The sequence below is a fragment of the Falco biarmicus genome, chromosome 9 (genome assembly GCF_023638135.1).
Source record: "Falco biarmicus isolate bFalBia1 chromosome 9, bFalBia1.pri, whole genome shotgun sequence".
Lineage (NCBI taxonomy): Eukaryota > Metazoa > Chordata > Aves > Falconiformes > Falconidae > Falco > Falco biarmicus.
This window is the reverse complement of record NC_079296.1, coordinates 29271895-29293743: the sequence shown is the minus strand read 5'-3', so window position 1 is coordinate 29293743 and position 21849 is coordinate 29271895. Positions and strand designations below refer to the sequence as shown.

At 40.6% G+C, this 21849-nt stretch overlaps 1 protein-coding gene and 1 long non-coding RNA gene across 6 annotated transcripts; one reads left to right on the top strand and one right to left on the bottom strand.

The window, feature by feature from the left end:
- The first annotated feature begins 4265 nt into the window (after positions 1 to 4265).
- LOC130155420 (uncharacterized) lies at positions 4266 to 8096 on the top strand. The gene is made up of 2 exons (XR_008824070.1): positions 4266 to 4347; positions 5401 to 8096. It is a non-coding gene; the product is annotated as an uncharacterized LOC130155420 (long non-coding RNA).
- Positions 8097 to 9502: 1406 nt separating this feature from the next.
- On the bottom strand, positions 9503 to 19789 carry CCNJ (cyclin J). Of its 5 annotated transcripts, XM_056352377.1 has the most exons (6): positions 19633 to 19789; positions 19225 to 19322; positions 17284 to 17494; positions 14556 to 14855; positions 14305 to 14464; positions 9503 to 12628 (listed from the first exon to the last, which is right to left on the bottom strand). In XM_056352377.1, the coding sequence occupies exons 2-6, from the start codon at positions 19291 to 19293 to the stop codon at positions 12217 to 12219; spliced, it is 1152 nt and encodes a 383-aa protein (XP_056208352.1). In that variant the 5' UTR covers positions 19294 to 19322; positions 19633 to 19789; the 3' UTR covers positions 9503 to 12216. The 5 variants fall into 5 exon arrangements, with proteins under 5 accessions (XP_056208352.1, XP_056208356.1, XP_056208353.1 ...); XM_056352381.1 differs by lacking the exon at positions 19225 to 19322 and having other exon boundaries at positions 19633 to 19771; XM_056352378.1 differs by lacking the exons at positions 19225 to 19322; positions 19633 to 19789 and adding an exon at positions 18703 to 19166.
- Between the last annotated feature and the right edge of the window lie 2060 nt (positions 19790 to 21849).

Here is a 21849-nt window from a genome sequence, read left to right as displayed (position 1 = left end):
CGAACTTCTGTCTTTTTTTTTCATTAAAATACGAACTTCTGTCTTTTTTTTTCATTAAAATGTCTTACAGCTCCTCTTTCAGTTAATCAATTTAAGAATTGGATATCATGATGGAGTATCTATCACACCCCTAGAAGAGTTGACCTAATAATTAGTTATTCACAGTGGTTTATTTCTGCCATGTACATCCCATTTAAATTTATCAAGACTCAACTTCCTGGAATTGTTTTTTGGTATGCCCATATCTGATATTAGAACCCCGTTCTAGATAAGTTCTTGCTGTACAGATACTGACAAGCTGTTGGTAACACTCTCTGTATTTATATTAAACTGACTTTCTTCAGTCTGTCTCTAGAATACAAGTTTTCTTGTAGATTTTTCTTGTAACCCTTTCTGAAGCTTTCCTATTCATTAAATTCATACATTAGGGAATTATTTTTTTATGGTGATAAATATTTTCATAGCAATCTGTCTTTATGCCAAGATTAGCAATGAAATTCCTGTTTCTTAAACTTTGTTGTGCAGAGGGTGGGTGTTTTCTGGGAGTTAATAGCTTCTGAGGTCCATTTTAATGGAGATTTTCTGTAGAGTTTCCTACCAATGTTTGTGTTTTTCTTTATTGTTGCCCTTAGGGCCAGAAAATTTTCTGGTGGATTCCCAAGTCGTACAGTGAACTTAAATGGAAATAAAGCCTGTGATAATGATTGGTATAAACAACTGACACAAACATTAATAAAGCGGTGTAAACAATTGACGTAAAATATATTGATAATATGAGGTGTCCGTTATCTCAATTCTCAAACCCTTTGTAGCATGGTGACCTTTTAAAGATAATTTCCTGAGTAACTACTTCTCGTTATGATCATTGTAGTCATTATAAGATTGTTTCAACCTTTCTTGTAAACATATGTATCCATATACGTGCTGTGCCATCAGTGACAGCTGTGCACAGGGCTGTTCATTAGATGCTTACTTAATGAGCTGTGGATTTTTAAAATTCTAGTAATTTCAGAGAGATGTATAATTGCATGTGCAAATGCCAGAAGCAGCAACTAGCTGAGTCGCCTACTCATCTGTTGAATATCTTGAGTGAACTGCCAGGTAGAAGAGGGAGCTGAAAAGTATCAGTAGGTGGCAGAAAAACACTAGTATCGTAACAGAAAAGCGTTGCTTTACCTGTGTAACCAGAACATGATGTCTCTGCCTTTAAAATATTGTAAAGCTTTGATCTTCTTTCTCTTCTTTGAGCTCTAGAGCCCTTATCAACATTGTCTTGACAACAACCTTTTCCTCTATTGCCATATTACTGCTCTCCAGCTAGTACAAAATCTGCCATCTGAGGGAACTTTTCAGATGCTTTGATGCAAAGTGGACAGCTTCTTTTTCTGTGATGCTCAGCGAGGACTGAGAGCTGGTGAAATGAGAGTGTTCACAACACTGAGAACCCTTTATCTAACACAGGAGTTCCTCTAGGATACTGCAACTGCAGTTTGGAATAGTTATTTTGCTGTTCTGTGGGTGTGTTTTGCTAGGTCATTTTTGTATCAGTCTGAAACAGTGAACTCTGAGCTTAGGACTCGAGTCTTTAATCTGCACAGCATGGTCTTGCATCTAGCAGTGCTTATTAGTTCAAAGGGCAATGCTGTATGAAAATGATGTGTCTGACTTCCATGGGCTCTGGAAATGATACGGCTGTGTCAACACTATGCTGTGTCTCGGGCTAAGAAGATTGGCTAGATCCAAGTTATATGAGGACCCAGTTCTGGAATTTATACCTGCAGCACTATTGTTGCTCAATCAGTCTGCCAACAGTTTTAGCCTTGTGTCCTCAATTATCTCATCTTTGCATTTTGATAGGACGTGTCTTAAGTATTGTAATGGTTGCTTATATGAGAAAGGACTGGCTTGGATCAGTTACAATTCTGTTCTCAGCTCCTCTGGAGCAATTGAAAGTAATATAAAATTAAATATAAAATATTCCTGTGGTATTTACAAAACTCCGTAGGAGGTTTAGGTGTTACAAAAGCAGGGTGGTAGGATTTTTAAATGTTACGAATGATGATACTGTACAGTGTCCAGTAGTACATATTATTTACAACAACTACAGTGGGTATTATTGTCTGTGAGTACTCTCTGTGTCTGTGTATGTCTTAGAGCTGATGTGAGGACAGCCCCCCACTTTGCTACCATGATTCCAAAATAGCCTTTTCCTGAAACCTTTTAAGGAGACACTTCTTTTGTCTTACTGTGATGGCCAACAGTGAAAGGTGGGGGCATGTTTCCCTCATGATGAGGAGAGCACGAAGACCTGAAGGAGGAACTGAAATGAAGTTTGTCTGAGAAACACAAAGTTAGAGAAGAATAGAAAGTTCAGTTACAATATTTGGATTATTCTAGTCAAGCTCCAGACTCTGCATTCAGCCATAGCTGATGCCTATCGTGAGAACATACACTGTAGGAAGTTTGGGAGAAAAGAGTGACTTAGGAGGTATTTGGAATATAGCTGTGTTTGCCATAAAATGCTTAATCTGTTACTTTACAGGTTACATTTATTTACATTACCTTTGTCAATTTGAATAGGATCATGCAAAGCGAATTGCAGAATACTCGAGGTCTTAACATCATAGAATAGAAACATATAATCATTGAGCTTGGAAAAGACCCTTAAGATCATCAAGTCCAACTCTAAACCTAACACTGCCAAGTCAATTTCATTTTACAAGTTCCTTATATTTTAATGTTTAAGTGCATTGGTCCAGGATTTCTCTTCTGTTTCTGTGAGACTACAAGACTATAAAAGACTGTTTCCCAAGAGAATTTGTCACAGGATGTGTCCTCCTGGGAAAAGTCCTCTACTGTTCTTCTCTTCAAGTGTTGATATCCTTTTCCACAACTTAGTGAGTAGAATCCTTTGAGGAAGATATAAACAGTTATTATTTCCTTTTATGTCTTATGATATAATGTGATTCGAATGGATTTAATACCTTAAATATGATCTCTTATACTGCATTAAAGTGATTTTATGTAATGCCAACCTTTGAGAAATATTACATAATTGTAGTGCATTTCATGTGACTGTACCACAAGTTTTACTTGGATAGACCTTGAATAAGACATACATTTCTGACAGAAGTGTGTGATGGACAGAATTTTAAAGATAACACAATTTTTAACCATCGTTGCAACAATCAACCCTCAACTATCATCCACTGAAAACAGTTCAAAATAATTTAAACTGAATATCCATTTAGTAGGTATTTTTATTCACTAAGAATTGCAGTATAGGATGGATTAATGCCTTGGAGTACACAGTATTATCTACCTATATGATTTTCCTCTGTAGTCAGGCTTTGAAGTTACAAATCAAAGTGATTTGTATGTTCTGGTTTGTAGGACACTAGAAAGAAACAGTTCTTCAAAGAGCATGTATTTTAAAAGAAATGTAAAGCACAACTTCCAAACAGAAGAAATAATAACTTGTGGTTTTAACAACAAAGGAAGAAGTTTAGTAATGAACTGTATTAAAGGCCCTGAATCTGCCGCAACAGCTATTGGATGTTTATCCTAACTTAAGTATGTATGAGTTTATTTTATAGCATCCAGTAAAAAAAAACAACTTGTAAAATCAGTCTTTGACTCACAGTTTAACACTGTAATTGATAACTTGCTGGTAGTGACTATGGAAGCTAATCCAATAAAGCATAATTTTTATTGTAATTCCTATAGATGCTTTTTAAGTAATGTGGATTGTGGTTCATTCACTACTATTTATTATGTGCATACTCTATTTACATGTATTTTAATTTCTGTAGTTCCTTTTTGCTTGATTTGTATCTTTAATACCTTATGGATTAAACACTGGATGAAAATGATGTTGGTATTTAGAGGACATCAAAAGTAAAAATTGCATAATAAATGTAAATGGGGTGGGAGATTACTGAAACAATCTGTTTTAAGTTAATTTAAATTCTTGCAGAATAATTATTTGCTTTACAGAGAAGAAAAAAGCAAAATCTTTAATTGCTAGCTAAATACAGACTATATGGTTTGCTATGACAGTCAAACCTGTGTATGGAAATAACCATGTAATCATACAGTTCCAGGAGTTTTCAAGTTGAATTATGCAAACCCTGGCAACTCTTTCCGCAGAGAGCTCTAGAGGAAGTGTGTGGGGCAGAGGAAGAAGGGGGTTTTCTTAAAAACACACAAACTTTTTATGTATCTGGGAGAAAAACAATATAACAGAGAGGGGACAATTTCTGGTCAACAGTTTATTCCTTATACTTTTGCATATAGTATTGCATCAGTTTGGCTGTGGGAAATAAGAACAACATGCAGTACTCTTGTGTAAGTATTTTCTGTATTTTGGGGAAAAAACCACTGCTGCTTTTGGGAATGTCTATTTTAGAAGCAAGTCTTCAATAAATGTTTGCACATTTTTACTTTTGTGCTTCAGAAAAGCACACAACATAGGCAGTGCTTAGTGGAATCAAATATGCATCTAGTATACTACAAAAACTTATTCAAAAGTAACTGCTTTACTATATGAAGTCTAGGAAAGTCCTCTGCTTTCTGCATTTAGTCAGATCTGTTAAGTGGAAGGTGCAAGAAGTCCTGTCATAGACTAATTTGCATTAAGAGAGATTTCTTCCTTATCTTCATTAGTATTTGGCTTAAATCCTGAATGATTTCATTAGCTATGTAAATGCTTAATCTCTTGAAAATCCTGCTAAGCTCTTGCCCTTGTTGAAAGCTGTGGTAATTTGTTCTAGTTAATTTTGTGTTTAAATACATTGCCTTTCAGTTACACTAAATTTTCCTTTTTTTCTTTTATGACTTAATGGAGAGATGTACAGGAATACTAATTTTACCCCGTTTGTCATATTATTTTGCACCCCTCTGCTATTTGCTCTTACTAGATTATTCTTTAAGCAATACCAATTTATTCAGTTTGTCAGTGCAGTCACTGCAATTGTATGTAAGGTAAAACTACTTATGGAAGTCGATGCTTTTAGTCCTGTTTTTTAAACATACAGTGGTATTTATGAGACAGCTGTAATGTATGCTTTAATTATTCTTTTGACACATGACTTTGATCTGTTCAGAGTTGTTCTATACCTCTTTCAAAGGAAAGAACAGTTTGTAAAAGGTTGCAGAGGAAAGTGCTGTTATAAATCTGTGCTTGATAATCTTACTGCAAATATATAAGAAACCTAAATAGCCTTCTTTCTTTCTTTTCCACTGGAAGTGTACAGCATTGCCGTTACCTATTTTGTGTTGATATAGGGGAAAAAATGGCATTTATACTAATTCTGGAAAACTTGTTTTGAAGTCTTTTAATGGGGCTGTATTGTAAGGGGATATGTTACAAGCAGTTGGATAAATTTTTATCCCCTCCAGGATGCTGACTGCTTCATCAATGGGGAGAATGTAAGAATGTGGAGTTAAATCAGAAGGTAGAATGGTTTCCTAGTTTAAATATAAACCAATGCATGTACTAACATAAGTATAAACAGGAATATATAAACAGGGAATGGCTTATGGAAACAAACAAAACAGGCAGCATTCTCGAAGAGAAAGTGGTGGTGGAACTGCCTTCAAGCTACTTCTGTGTTCTCACGATCTAGTGGATTGAGAAATTAGAAAGAATCTTGGCCTTTGTGGTCTCTTTTAGGGTGCAGGGATGCATGCTTGCTGCCTTTTTACCAACCAGTTCTCCCAAGTCTTAGGAGACTTTACAAGAAATTCTCAAAGCGTATTTACAACCATCTCTGCGTTGAGGAAGGATCCCTTTAGAGCACATAATCTAAACCTGGGTATAGAAGCCTGGTAGGGACTTTTCTACTAGTAAAGAACCTGTTTCCCAGTTGGATCTTATCCTGTTTTCACATCTGTCATTCAACCGTCTTTTGGATGTGTGGCTACACGCCCACTCCTTCATCTGTCAGTGGAGATAGTCTTCTAGGTATTTATAATCTCTGCTAGAAAGGATATGGAATATCCAAGTCCTTGGAGATTATCCTTACTGTGCCACAATGAGCAAGCACTAAGGTAAGACAAGAGCAGTGAGATATGACACAAGGCCAGAACCACTCTCCAAAATAAGGGCGCTTTCCCTGGCAGCTCAGTCTATGTGGCATTTCTGGAATTTCTCCATCTCTGGAGATCTGCAGTGATGCCACCTGGAGTGCAGTTTTTCCTTCTTCAAAATCTATTCATTAAATATTGCAACACTTAGCAAAGCATGACTGTTGTTAGTGTGTTAGAACAAAAGAACCAGAAGATTCTTCCCTAAGTAACATAGTTGATAGGTGTTTGTTTGAAATGTGCATATGGTTGGCCTCTGAAGAAGAGGGTAAAGCAGAACACCATTTCGCAAAATCTTTCACAGCCTGTCCTCTTCTGCTGCGGAGTCCCACTAATAAATCTGTAGGTCAAACTGAAAGGAGTGCAAGTCTCAAAAGTACCTGCTCTGATCGGCTCAAGTATTGGAACATCCGTAGTGTAACTGCGCTGTTGTGTCAATACACGTACAATAATTTATGGTTCTTTCTATTCAATTGTCTGTTTTAATTTTCTGAAAATTTCTAAGCAATGCTTTAAGTATCTTTCATTTCTTTGAATATGATAAAGATTCCTAGATACCTGAAGATGCATAGAAAAAGATGTTTAAGGAGAAAATAATTCTTTATTAGAGCTTGGTTACCAGATAAACCGACTGAGTCCCCAGAAGGTACTTGTAAAATGCTTTGTTTAAACTACAAGCATTGCACATTAGTAGAGCATCTTTTATATATTAAAAAGTTTTAATTGGAGAACGGTTCTTGATAAAGATACATAAGTTGTTTTTTTTTTCCTCTTAAATAATCCTTCCCATCTGCAGTTACAGCTGTAATTCCCCCCAGCCTGTTACCAGATACCATATCTGGATACCATACATGCATTTGCAGTCAGTAACTGAAGCTGTATATCAAACCAGCACTCATTTCTCAGCAATCCCCAGTAAAGAATTTTCTCTTCAGGTGTGTTTTCATGCATTTGTTTTTGTGGGTCTACTTAGTTTCTCTGATAAATCGTGAATTAAGTATCCTTTAGTTAAATTAAAATGTTAAAAAACAAAGTTACTGTTGCTTACCTCTCATAGAATTTCAGTTGGAAGGGACCGACAACAATCATTAAATAAGTAACGAAAAGTGGAAAATGAAGCTTTTTGGTTGCAAAATGTAGCAAGACCGTAGCACATCCTTTCAGTACAAGAAATAAGCCACTGCATTATGTTGTTATAGGAAGACACTTCACTATGTTATCTGTGGAATAAACTCTAAATTGGCATTCCAATGGCTGTAAATCTCCTAGTAATTAATGACTGATTAGGATGAAAAAATTTCTGCAGGATATATAGCCTTACAGTGGTCTTCTAAATGATACCTAGAATACAGAAAATGCGTGCCTTGAGAGCGCCTTAGTGGGTTGCTCTATGGCAGTGCTCTTCCATCTTGCTTTTCTCTGAACATTTGAATTTTCTCTCCTGAAACAGCAAGTAGTATTTTTAAACAGGTTTAAAATGTGTATACCAGCTAATAGGTGTAATAACAATTTAAGTGACTTGCACTGAGGAATATGAGCATTACATACTGCATCTAGGTTTGCCGTTTTAACACCTGTATGTCTTCCTTAAGTCTCGCTTCTTCTCTTGGTAGGACTGGGACTGGCAGCAGGAGCCCACATCCTTAGTTGCACTGAGAATTTTGAAAACCTGAAGCTATATAGTTACTCTTTAAATATTCAGTTATAAGTTTGGGTTGGTTTTTTTTTTGGGGGGGGTGTGTGTTTTTTTTTTAATTTTTAATAGCAAATACTTTGTCAGAATGTCAGTCTTGTTTATTGAAGTTACAGAAATTTATTATGTGACACATTTTGCTCTTTCCCTGTAAATTAAATGTTAATTTCACAAATGAATGTGCTTGTGCTGTAACTTCTACAATACTGTTGGAATGGGGACTAAAAATAGCAGTCTGTATTTTGTTATTGCTGCTTTACTTGGTGTTTTCAAAAACTGCCGTTGACAGCCTTGTAATAAAGTAAGACTAACTGGGCACTTGTGTTCTGTCAGATAAGGCCTTATCTACACAAGAGACTTTTGTTCCTGTGAACATTCAGCATGTAGAGCTAATAAATTATTAAAGGAGGATGCTACATTACTTTCTGGCTTATATATTCCTAACAGCAGTATTACAGTTGCAAAAAAACTTTATTTCTAGTGATGTGCCAGTCACTAAATTGTTAACTTTAAATTTCATCTTTTATGCTAAATTTGCAATGCTGTAAGAATATAAATATTCTCATATTTAATGTAGATCATGAACCTGGGTCATGGAAAGCAGAAATAAAGCATTTCTAGTTACCTACAACACAAAAAGCTTCAAACTTGCAATTTAAAATCTGAAGCTGAGACTTCTACTGAAATATTGAAAAGTAGTTGGCAGTCCTTGCTGTTAGACTTGCAAAGGTCAGGGGTAGTTCCTATTTTGTAATTACAGTGAAAAATACAAAAATTCCAGATTTTAATGAGACAGTCTAGACAGACTTGACTTTTGCTGCCCTAAGGGTGGGGACCAAATGTTCCAGATCAAAGTATCCATGTAATATGCATGCCACTATCATACTGGAGCATTGCCCTTGTTTTTTTAGTGGGACAGAGCAGAGCTTGCCTCTGCCTCTAGGCCCTATAGAAGGGTTTTCACAATCAGGAGTTTATTCCTAAATGGATGGGTGCAAGCTAACAGAGACCTTACAATTCCATTTTCTAACTTCAGAGGAATTAAGTTCTATGCAACCTGCTTAAATTTTGGAGCTCTAGGCATAATCATATAGCCTTGCTACAAATGTGAAATGTGCATGTTGTTAGGAAGAACTAGAATTTCTTTTGGTAAGAAGCAGTTTTCAGAAATTTGTAAGCACTGAAAATCATCTCTGCTAGGATGCAGCACATGATTTTATGCTGCCTTCAGCATGGTTGAGCCTTCACAGCTATTGGAAGTAACCTAAGCACTTGTAGCTCTTGACAAAAGGCTCTTCCCTCATCATCTCCTAAATGATTTCTAATATTGGAAGTACAAGATTGCCAGTTATCACTATTTTTTTTTTAAATGAGAACAAAATTAATTCACCTCCACTCTTTTTAACTACTACAGTTCTTTTGTTCTTGATCTCTTTGTTAAAGCTGTGTGCTAGACCCACTGTTGAAGTGTGCAATGTTTAGCATATGCTGTGGGTGCAATTAGTTTTAGAGCCCCTTCCTGCATGATTTCCTTCCCGTTTTACTTTTTTTTCATTGTGAAGTTAGAGTGTTCCTGAAGCTTATTATAGTGTCACAGAAGGGGTGGGGAAGAAAGAAGTCCTTACATCTTCAGCCCATACACAGGGATGACGCACAACAGATTAGGGTCAGTTTACATATTTTTAAAAAACCACAAACACAAAAGCATAATACACACTGGAGCCTTCTTACTCAAAACTACTTTTATTTTTAAAAATAAAAGTTGAATGCATAGCACTCACAAAGATTCCATTGTTTTGGACATTTTGCATTTAAGAGCACCATTCTTATTTATCCCATAAAAAAACACATTTTGGTTCTAATAGTAAGAACAGTGTATTTTTCATGTACACTGGTAAAGCCCTTTTAAATAATATATTGAAACTGTTCAGTGTACATTTTCTCTGTAGTCATTATGCAGCTGTAGTGTCAGAAAAAACTCAGAATAAGTAATAAATTAAAAACAAACAGTATGTAGTGGATCTTTTTATGGTTGAGCTAATGTCTTAAAATAGAAAAAAAAACCAAACCCTATTAAATGTAAATTTGCAGTATTAACTAACTGAATAAGCCCCCCGCCCATTATAATTCCAGTGTTAAGTATTAGTTAAATTTTTATATATCAAATGCCTATGGCATAAATTTACTAATCCCCCAAAAAGAAGAGTCTATACTGCTGTGTCACAAATAAAGATGACAAATTAGCTGATGTAAAGATTATACAGAAAAAAATGCTACAGGCATCTGCTGTTATTTCAAGTCATGGTCTATTACAAGACTGTACATTCATAGCATCAGAGGTAGTTAGAGCACTGAGGACTTGGATATAGCATTGCAACAAAATGAAACTGACAGAAAGAAGTCCATTTCCCTCTTAAATAGGTAACGATACTGAATAGAAAGCATGGCATCTTATGAGGTGGAAAGTCTCTACTTAACACTACTCTTAGATATGGGGAAATATTCATTAAGAGATGAAAAAAGGAAAGGGGGAAAAAAAACCCAAACCAAACCCAACCTGCACTTTTAATTAAGAATTGACCACACTATGCCTATTTCAAAGTTGATTCTCTAGCATAAAGCAGAGAGGGTCATCTCTTTCTTTCACCCTTCTACCCTTCTTGACTGGTACATATATGCTACAGAAGCCCACAACAAAAATTGGGATTTATGCAAAGAAAAACAAAACAAGATAAACAGGATTACTTCTCCTCAACAATAAATAGGTTTTTGTAGCATGTTATCATTCAGCCCCAGAAAGAATGAGCACAGCTGTCCTACCATAATTTTCAGAATGGAGGGAAGGCCCCCTCTCCTGTGATAAAGCATGCCTCTTGATAATGTATCTTAATTGCCCCTGCTTTCAAAACAGTCTCTCTAAGATTCACAACACTTCAGCGTTATTAGATGGTACATGATTTTAAGTGCTACCACTAAGATGGGAGAAAGTGGTAAAAGAACAAACAAAACCAAAAAAAAAGCCTTAAGTCCACATAAGAATCCTACCTCTCCCTCCCATATTCTACCACAGGAGAAAGTCAGGTATCTTCTTGTATTTAAAAAACAAACAAACAAAAATCCTCCATTAATACCTCTACCACCATTTTCATCCAAGAGTTGGATGAGTGAAGCGTTCTACCCTCAGATGATCCACTCCACAGGAGATGGTGTAATTCCATAAAGTCATGTAATTAGCACCTTAATTGTGATAAAGCAGTTCACTCTGTAATATATCGTTGATCCACCCATTTAGAAGAGTAAATCTCTCTGCATCTTCTAGAACTCCCAAACAGTAGAAGAAAAAGTTGCCCCACTATTACCTGAGAATTTCCCTCCGCTATAAGCCTGACAGAACGGGATATTGTACGAGTGATCCTGTCAGTACAGCTGGAGGATGCTTTCTGTTGGTTTATAATATATGCGTTTGTGTGTGTGTATACAGAGGAATTGCAGCCACTGTAGTAGGTCTGGTACAGTACAGGTTCAGCTGAAACTTTCTCTTTTCTTCAATTACTCAATACCATGCTGCTGGGCAGTTCTTCACATCTACGTTCGGTGAACACTAACATATCCCTTTGGTACTCTGCATATAGATGCCCTGAAGAAAAGCCACTCCACTTGCTATGGTCTCTTCCCTCTCTACCTTCCTCCCTCAAGTTATACCTAATTAAGTGTACAAACCAGCAGCACAGAGTAATGAGCAGAAAATTCCCTGAGTTAGTATGAAAGAGTTACTTTAAACATAAGAAGGATAGGGAGGAGAAAAGAAGCAAAAACATAGTGTCTATTCTGTGAGGTACAAAACTTAAAACTAGCCAAAACACCAGTTAATTCAAATGCCTTAGCCTAAAACAAATATCCAGCACAAGTGCTGAAAAAGGGGCAAGAGTATGGAGTTAGCCAGGTGAGATCTATTTCTTCCTGTGGTCCCCATGTATCTGGAGAAGTCTGGCATCCAATGGATAAGTTTCAGTAAATTTAAAGGAAGTGTTAATACTGTATGGTGGTATTACATAAATTTCTTCAAAATAATACTGTGTATCTCCTTCATTAAAAAGTAAGTCTGTAGTTAGTCCACAGCTATTTTTCTTTTGACTAATATTTCAAAGACGTGCATTAGAAGCACAGAGTATTCCAAGCGCCACAGTAAGAACTTGGTACCCCCAGGTATACACATTCTTTTCAGAGGGTGTTCTGTGTGCTTATTTTCTGCAGTCTGTATTTGAGCTATGGTACTGCTTGCCAATCCAGTTGCTTTTTTTCTGGAAAGACAGTTGGTTTTTTATTCCATTTGTTGCCCTCAAACTTACTTGAGGTTTAACAAAAAAACCCAAAACAATTCCCCTCAACGCAAGTTCCCACCCCAAAGAAACAAGCACAAAACCATTTTGTACTTATCACCTCTCAAAGCAGGGAGTAATACAGGAATATCGTCCATTCACTTGGTAACTCCGGTTGTAGGAGACACTTATACATGGCTTCACTTCTAGCGGAACAGCTAGTGACATTGCAGCACCAGTCTGTACGTGGCCTCGAGCCTGAGCACTAGACTGTAAGGCAGCAGGGCAAGTCTGAAGTGGGTAAGAGGCTGTGTGATTAGATGATGGTATCTGTTGACAGTTTTGCTGCTGCGATGTCTGGTGGTGATACTGTAATGAAGACTGATGACCTTGGAGATACTGTGGTACGTGCTGTTGAGCATTAGCCTGCTGGGGAGTTGGAGCTGGGGTCTGAAATACAGCGTGCTGGGCAGACTGAGCATGTTGTCCTTTTTGCTTGTTTGCTTCCTTCACGTCATTATCGTGTGCACTAAAACAAATTGAGAAGACAGAGTATGTGAAAAGAGATAATTCATTTAAACTTTTTTGGGTTAACTTTTAAGATCACTCTAAAAAATGGTGCAATTATCTGAAAGCTTCCAAAGTTTTAAAAAAAACAGAAAGATAAAATATTAGCCAACCCTTTAAAGTAATCTAAGGTTTTCAAATTTCTTTAGGTTAGTTTCTTTTCAGAATGTCACCTCATTGTGTAGCAACATAAAATGCAGATAAAAGCCAAGTACAATAACAATAATACAGCAGTATCTAAAATTACCAGTGCAATAAAGTCTGTTAGTGTACTGCAAGAAAGTGCCAGATTACCAAAGACTGAAATTAAAACTTGCCGCTTCTAACTCATTTAAATTGGGTAACAGAGTATAAGCTTTTTGAAGACAAGATATTAGAGGGTTTTTAGAGATCTACATTACAGTACTTAAAGATCATATGTACATTGAATATTGGATCCTATTCTGGGGATTGGAAATGCGTATTTTTTTTTAATTCTTCTCACCTGTATTCTAGCTCACCCAGTACTTAATTTAGTTCAGCTCACCTAAATTCCCTTTGATTTACACCTGTCTGAAACGTACTCAGACATACTTTTCTCTTGCTTTTATGCCTGAGGTTAAGCAGGTGCCATTTACACGCTTCAGTTGGGCCAAAAAGCATCTAAGTTTTTTGGTACTGCCTACACAGGGCAGATCTCTTGAAGACAGTTGGGGTTCAACCCCTCACCTAACCCTTTATGGCGCACTGCAAAGATGACCGAAAGGCTTCACCCTTCTCTGCCCCCTCCCCCTGCCATTCCAGAGCAATACTGAAAACACTTCTGCAACAGCACTTGAATGCTTTAGGTACTATTCCTTTCATTACACGTATTAGTGAAGCCAAAAGAGGCCATCATCAGGGGGATAATGTCGCACTTATAAGGAAGATGTGATTCTTCCAGATACAGCTGTTCCTGTGCTTCTACAGAACACAACTGTGTTACATCTGGGCAAGAGCAAACTTCTGTAGGAGGAAAGCAGTTATGGTGGGCATAGGTTTTGATCTTAAGATCTAAACAGAATAAAAGAACCGATTGTGTAACATCCCTTCCCAGAAGGCTCACTTGGCATTCCTTGGCATGTTTATTTCATGTCAGCTGTCTCTCTCCGCTGCAGTGCAAAAATGGATACAGCAAAAATAGATACAACTTCCTGGTCGTTTCCTCCCCACAAAAGTTGGCCACTCAAAAAGTCTGCATCTTTGATCCATAATCCATTTGATCCATAATCCCTTGAAGTTCCAAGGCATAGAGTCTTCAGAGTAAGAAGGAGCTCCTATGCCTTCAGTACTCTTCACTAACTCTTTTTGCTCCCTCAGACTATAGAGATTGGGAACAAACTATTTCACAGATTCTCAAAGCATACCAGAAGATCTTCAGTGGAAACGCAAGGCCGAAGTTTGTTTGTTGAAAGAACAGGGAAGAAGTTAGGTCTAGTAAGGTTTTCTTTTTTGGAAAGAAAAAAAACAGTTATTACCTAATAATACTACCAACACCTAAGTATTTTTAGAATAGAAAAACTGAAATTAAAAAAGAAATTTACTTTCAGTGCTAACAGCAATTAGGCGTGCCAACAGATGTGGAAATGGGCTTTAAAAAAGCTGCTGCTGTTAACTTACATTAATAGTCGCTCAATACATGGCACCAGGAAATCCCAGGAATATGCAGTAAGATGATGGAGTCGGGTAGGCCATGTCGGTGAGAGACGCAAGATAATCCTTGAAGAAGCTACACAAGCAGTAGCAACTAAAGAAGGAGCGTAATTTAAAAATGCATGATCTAGAAAGAAGGAATAAGGAAAAGATTCATTTAAGTTGGACACTGTCTGTCAAGACAGCAGAGGAGTCATTACCTGAAATACGTAACTCACCTTGCAGTGAGACTTCCAGAAAGTAATCAGCATATTTTGCCATATATAACTTAGTCTTCTCTAAGCAAACCATTGGCCAGCCATCATGAAGATCGGTCTCATGGACAGCAATAGAAAGATAATAGTCGATGAAATGAGCAGCAGTTGGGAGGCACAAATTCCACTGAAATGTTTCTAGCAACAACAACTCCATATGAAGTAAATTCTGTTTTGTTAGTACCAAATTCATGTTAGTCATACAACCCAAGCTGTTCAACTGTTCAAGTTTGGGAACACTGTCTTCCTTTTCTTCAAATTTACCTTCAGGTGAACAGAAAGAGGAGGGGGGAAAAAAAAAAAGGTTTAGCACAAATGAACTATAAAATAGACTGTATCTAACATCCGTGTTGGTCATATTTCAATTCTACTATGTCAAACAAGTTTGAGACTTTCCTGCAGATGCAAAGCTCAAATGGAAGATGTCAGGGACAAAAAGGGAGTATGTTCTATAAAGGGCTAAATTTCAACAGATAATGTCAAACACTGCGTAGGATATTGTGCAGTGCCATGTTTCCTGTTGGTTTTCCCACCCCAGCACACAGAAGCTTACTGCCAAGAGCAGAAGCTCTATTAGGACATCACTGGCACTGCATATGCAAGTTTTTGTCACCAAATTATTGTATAATGTGTACCCATCTTCAATGAAATACCACTGTGATATGACTTGGCATACAAAACAGCATTTGTCTTTAATAACCCTCCTGCCCCCCCCCCCCCCCCCTTTTTTTTTTTGTTTCTAAAACTCATCAGAATATAGAGCTGTAGCCAAAGAGGCCGCTCTTAATGCCTGTTACAGTAGGTATCGTTTCAGATTTGATAGCTGGTAACCTGCTCCAGCAGTTCAAAACAAGTAGATTTCAGCAATGTGCATCTGAAAACACACACAGCCATATACATGGTTTCAACTTTAACACTGCTAGCAGCTTACGCTTTCCCTGCACTTTAACTTGTCAGGCCTGTATGGTTTTAGCCTGAAGCAAAATTGTGTATGTAGAAAACCCATTAATAAGAGAAACAAGTGTCACATTTCCATACAGTTTGCCATATGGTTGTGCTATTTCAATTTCATTGCGAATTCTTTCCATCTTACACTCTCTATTCAGTAGTACATGATATGTTGTAAATGCACATTTTTAGAGTTTTGCAGGACTGAATATACATTTGCTTTTTTCCAACATGGAGGTACTTCTACAGGACTTAATCTAACACCAGTTCCAGACCGTTAGGTTTTGTTTCCCATAATACAGAAATAAAAGCTTCAGGAGTCACATAATAATTTCTCTTATTACTTCTATAACTTTATCATATATATCACAGTGTGATTTGTCCACCTTATTGCACCACTGATTAAACTGCTTGTTTAAGCCCCACAGGGCAAAAGTTTAAAATAGCATTCTGGTTTGTGCTTTCTGAAACAATTCATACACAGCTGCTCAGAAGAGCAAGTACTCCAGGCTTTTGGAGCTCTACTTGCAGTTTGTCATGAAAGATGGCAAAGGTGATTTTTTAATTAAAAAAAAAAAATATCTTCAGAACATAAATTTCATTTGAAAAAAATCCAGCATTAGTTCAAAGCCAATCCATTTTCCTAAATGTATCACACTGGTTTCTGAGACAAGGTTTTCACACTCAACACCTCATCCTTTGCCAAGAGAAGATTGCTGGCTGGTAGCATCCAGTCAAAGTTTACCCCCAGAAGAATCTAAAATAACCCTTTTCTTGTTTAACTGTTATCCTGAATAGCTCTCTTGGTGGAGACAGGAGATGCAATAAAAGGAAGCAGTATACCAAAAATAACCAACACCTCAGTGCTCTGGTGTCCTAGAGAAGAGGGCCTAGAGCTACAACCTGATACATCCTATTTGAGAAAATGGAAATGGATTCAGAGAAACAGATTGGCAGAATCTGAACCAACAGTTAGTTCTGTTACCAGGACCTGTTTCTCTGAATCTGTCAGTTTAAGAAGTGCCAGCAGGTACCCCAGCAAACTATTAACCATATTGATCTGAGGACATCTAAAAGGGGTCCACAAATGTCAAAAGATGGATACACATCACAAGAATCTAGGTCAATATAAGCAGCACTGTTCATAATGAGTGTTTGTAATTAATTCTGTCTTCAGAGTACTGTGCATTCACCAATATTTCACCCAAAACAGTATTTCACCACTATTACACTTCCTATGTGAAATACAGGATTTATGTTAGCCTTCAGCTTACTTCACTTAACACTGCAGTTTATGAAATCTGAAGTATTCCAGAACCACACAGCACCATCAGTAGGGTGCAGTGCAGTCTACATAGGGTTAATTTCTTCCTTTATCACAGGTATGCAAATTTCTCACTTCCAGCACTGGATCTACCTATTTTGAAATGTCCTCACAAAGGCATTTCCATTCTTACAATACAGCTCTGAAAGTTTACCTTAGAACAATTTGTTTCCAAGCATAAACATCAGTTTTTAAAGGCAGTTTGTTTTTTCTCCCCTCAGTTTCATCAGGTGCCAACAGGAGTCAAAACAAGAGTCTGAAGAAAGCCTCTACCAAGTCGGTCAAACTGATACACTCCAATGTGCCTGTCTTTTATAACCACTTTGTTTCCCCTACCTGCCATATTCCATCAAGACATGCCTTGTATTTGGCAGTAGAACCTACATTGCTCTAGTTAAAAGTTTCATGCTACATACTTACTTGCTAAAAGTAAACAGGAAAGAGCAACCACATGCAGCTGCTGTATAGATATGTCATAACGATCCATAAAGAGGTCCAATAGATACACAGCTAGATGTCGTGCAGCAGGACAGAGTCTGAACCGATTGCTCACAATAGCAATCAGATCCGCAAAGTATCTTCTCAGATGTAACTGGGGAGATTGGCCTTTGTAGGAGGGCAGCTTCAGCTCCTAGATGGATAGCAGCATGTAGTTTTATTAAAACAATCATTTAGTCTGAATTGGTATCAGATCAATATAGCTGACATTCTCAATTTTATAGTGGAAATTTCAAAAGATTTTTGCCCTCTTCCTTCTGTTCCCATAATTTCAGCATCCCTTTTCACAGAATAAAGTATATTTGCAGTATTGCAGAAGAAATCAGAAATAACTTGGTTCTGCACAGCATTAGTATAATAATTTCAAATTTAACATCTTTCAATTGGGTAATTGGGTAATAGAGCAACCTTAGCTTTTACCATTTATGTTGTATTAACTCTACTGCAAAGGCTGTACCTCCCCACAGGGAAACAGCAAGGGCATGTGAGTACTCCTCAGCTGCTTCAATGCAAAGTCCAATAGCTTAACTCAACCCCCTCCTGCTACCGCTCAATCTGAGCAATCGGACTTTGTACTGAAGTGTTTGCGTGTTCCGATGCTGCCAGATCTCCTCCAGGTGCCTCCAGGAGGAGGGCACCAGCAGCTAGCTGAAAGCAGCAGCCTCAGGAAGGGGAACGGGGTGTGCATGTGTCAACATTTGCTGCATGCATATGTTTAAACGTTGACTTAATCAGATCTCGTTGATGTTGCACTGACACTGATTACAGTGTGCTCTCAGACCCTTAGTTAAGTGTCGGTAAACTTCACACGGTCTCCTGGTTGGGACTCCACAAAACAAAAGCCCTATCAACGTAGATCCAACGTAGATCGTCTACTCTGAATAGACAACTCGGGCTAGTAGAAAGAACGCTCCCTAGACTCCTGCCTAGTAGCCAGTATCTCCTCTTGCGTACAGGAGAACAGCGGTGCTGTCTTCAATTAAAATGAGTAAATTTACGAGCTGGATTGTGCAGTCTGCTTACTGAGTATAAGTAGGATTTTGAGTACAATCAAATTTCCAGCGGGACAGTCTGATGACATCAAGGTGGAACGCAGTCGCCCAAAACTTTCGAAGTTTTAAGGTCAATTCAAAGTTCTGAAACATGCTATTGAAATGAAAAACCCCACCCAAATGAACCGACACCTCCCCACCCGTACCTACTAAGCTTTAGAATTCACCTTTCACAACACTAACTTAGTTTTAGTATATGGTAACTTTGGAAGCAATTAAATTATCCTGTCCTTCTCTTGTGTGCCCCCTCAACCCTGCAAAAAAGAAAAAGTCGCTTTAGCAGTCACACCTTCAAGAGAGATACTCCACTCATCAAAAGCTATCAGGCAGCAAAAGCACGGTTTTAGTAGGTTCGGCCACTGTAGCTGACTTTCGGCTGCGGGCGAAAGACGTGCTCCACGGTGGAAGTGGCTCCGAAGAGCCACTCGGGGCGGGCGGCGGCGCTACCCGCAGCCCCCGGCGGGTTGTGCCTCGCTCGTCGCGGCCGCAGCGCAGCGCTGGAGCTCGGGCTCGGGCCCACCTACCGGGCAGCGCGGCCCCGGGCCTGCCCACCGCGGCCCGCCAGGTGAGCTGTCAGAGCGCGGCCCGCCACCCGAGCGCCGCCCCGGGCCGGACACGGGCCCTTTCGCCGCTCAGAGACGCAGAGTCCCGCTGGACCCCGGCGGCCGCCCCCCACCCGCCGCGCTCCAGGCGGCCGCGCCAGCTCCGGCTGCGGGAGCCCTCACAAAGGCGCCGCCGGCTCGCCGCCTCCCCCGCGGCCGGAGCGGCCCCCGCCCCCCGGCGCCCCCCCGCCGCCGCCGCGCCGGGCTACCTTGTAGCGAAGCGCTTGGTGGATGTCGGCAGCCAGCTGTCCTGTCCACCACTGCGCCTCCAGCTCCATCAGCGGGGCGGCGCGGAGCCGGGCCTGGGCTGCGGGGAGGAAGCGGCGCTCGCTGAGCGCGGGCGGGGCGGGACGGGCAGCGCCACCCTCGCCCCTTCCTCGCTCGCCCCCAGTTAAACGCGATCAGCTGCCGCCCGCGCCGCGGGGCGCCCCCGGCCCCCCGGCCCAGCTGGCCGCCATGCGGGGCGCGCAAGTGAGGCTCGTTAAGCCGCCCTCTCCCGCCGCGGGGCACGGCCGGGCGAGAGGGGCGCGGAGAAGCCCGGCAGCCGCGGCCGCGGGGGAGGGCGATCGCGCCCCCACAAAGGCGGCGGCGCTCCCCCCGCCGGAGCCGCCACTCACCCCTACGCAGCGGCGCGGCCGGCGGCCGCGGCGGGGCCGGGCCCGGGACACCTGAGCGCGGCGCGGCGTCCCGAGGGCTCCCCCGCCATCACGCGGCGCCGCCCGCCTCGCCCATTGTTAAAGGGCTGAGCGGGCCGGCGTGTGTACAAAGCCAGTCAGCGCCCGCACGCGGCCGCCCGCCCGCCAATCGCCTGCCGCCTTACAGCACGGCCCGCCCGCCGGGCGCCAATCAGGGCGCGGCGCTCACGGGGCACGCCGAGCCCCGCGCTCCGCGGCCACGCGCGGGGAGGCTTTGGGCCCGCGGCGCTGCCGTGGCCGCCCCGATAAAGGCCCGGGGCTGAGGGGGCGCCGCGGCCGCACGCGCTCGGAGAGGCGCAGGGGGCTCGGCCTCACCCTTCCGCAGAGACCCCGGGCGCGGGGTAGTCCGTCCTAGGGCCCGCGGGGGCCTTGGGGCCTTGCCGCTGGGCGTGTCGGGGCTCCCCTCGGCCGCAGCACGGTAGTGCTCAGCGCCCTGCGCACCCGGTAGCGCCTTTTGCTTTTGTTTTTGCGAGCCACCCCCCGTGGCGTCCCCACCCCTGTTTCCCTTTTTGATTCAGCTGTGAGGTTTTTGACACGGGGAGGGTCTGCAGGACCTGTATCTTGTGCAGCCCCAGGCATGCCTCCCCATCGGCCGTGAAGGACACACGTCTCTCAGGCCGCAAAAAAATGCGAGGCTTGAGAATTACAGTTGTTCCGTGGGTGAGCTCTTACTCGCTGCTAGTTAAATTCCAGGGAAAAGGTTTGTAAAAGCCTGTATCTGCTTCTTAAGTAGCCTGTGCTGTTCGCCTGGGTGAGGGGGCCCCTGTGTCCCGCAGGTGATGGCTAGAGGGAGCTCCCACTTGTGCGGCTCCTTCAGCAGTAGGTGCCGTGCACCTGTTTTGTATTCAGGAGGCCTTTTTCTAGGTGTTTTCCACTTGTTGGTAACCACCTGCCATGGAGATCTTGTGAAATAATACTTGGTGCTTTATAGTGGTTTACATCTGTGAATTCCCAAATACCCAAACAACTAGCTAATGAGGATGTAAAACCCAGTACAACAAGCAATGCAAAGTGGTGAAGAAACAATGCTTTGGATGCAATTTATGTTGAGGGAGGATATTCAGTTTTTCATTTCTACCCATGCTGAGGCACGATTTTTTTTTTTTTTTAATTAAGAAAATGGAAACCAACTTTTTGACATAACCAGTTTAATGACTCTGTAGCCAGGGCTGTAAAAGCCTGTTCCTTTAAACATGCATGTCTAACTGACGGGAAGCCCTATGGACTGCAGTGGGCTGTTTCACCTGAGGAGGTGTGATCATAGGTGGAAGCCCTTGTTCTTGAGGACATGGTTTTTTGGGCAGTTTCCATTTATAACAGGTTTTGTTATATAATAATGCTACATAGTTTTCTGAAGAAAACAAAAAAGCTGAGGAGTGTCAGTATTTTTTGTCCATGCATGCATAACTGACAAAATACTTCAGCTGTTTAGATTAGCTCTCTGAGATCTATGGACAAAGCAGCATTTTGCTGTTCTGATGCTTTTTCGTCTGGTTAATACACATTGTTTTATAGGCACGTGCATGCTTAAGCTAATTTTGATATTTGCACATACACTGTTTTAAAATTATTCATTCTTGAAGAAAGGTAATACCAGATTTTATATTTCAAGGGTAAGATAAATCTCAAAAGCAGATTCCTAGTGGAGACATCGTCATTCACAACACTTTTATGGCCTTCAAAAATGTGTTGCCTGCTTGGAGAAAGCTAATAAGCACCAACATGCTAAAAACCGGTTACAATGGGCCCAAATAGGGAAGGGTGCTTCTACTTTTATGCATTGGGAGAAATGACTATTTTCATTGCTGCCTCTCCCTAGAGCTTTTTAACCACCATGTGGATTAGCCTGTTGTTGAACTGTTAAGGGCTGTGGGAGGAGGTGGGCAGGGAAGAGTGGATACTTGCTGGCTTATTTCTCAGATGTGATTGACTTGGATAGGAAACATAATCCTGATAAAGCTATGTACTGAGAGCTATTTCATTTATATGTAATAAAATGAAAAAAAAAAATAAAATGATGCTGTCGTTGCTTGCCACACTACAAAGATGACTGAGCTGTGGAACTGTCAATTTCAGATCCTTGTAACGCTTCTTCATTGCCTTTTTCCAAGTTGCTACACACCCTTTACAACCTATTTC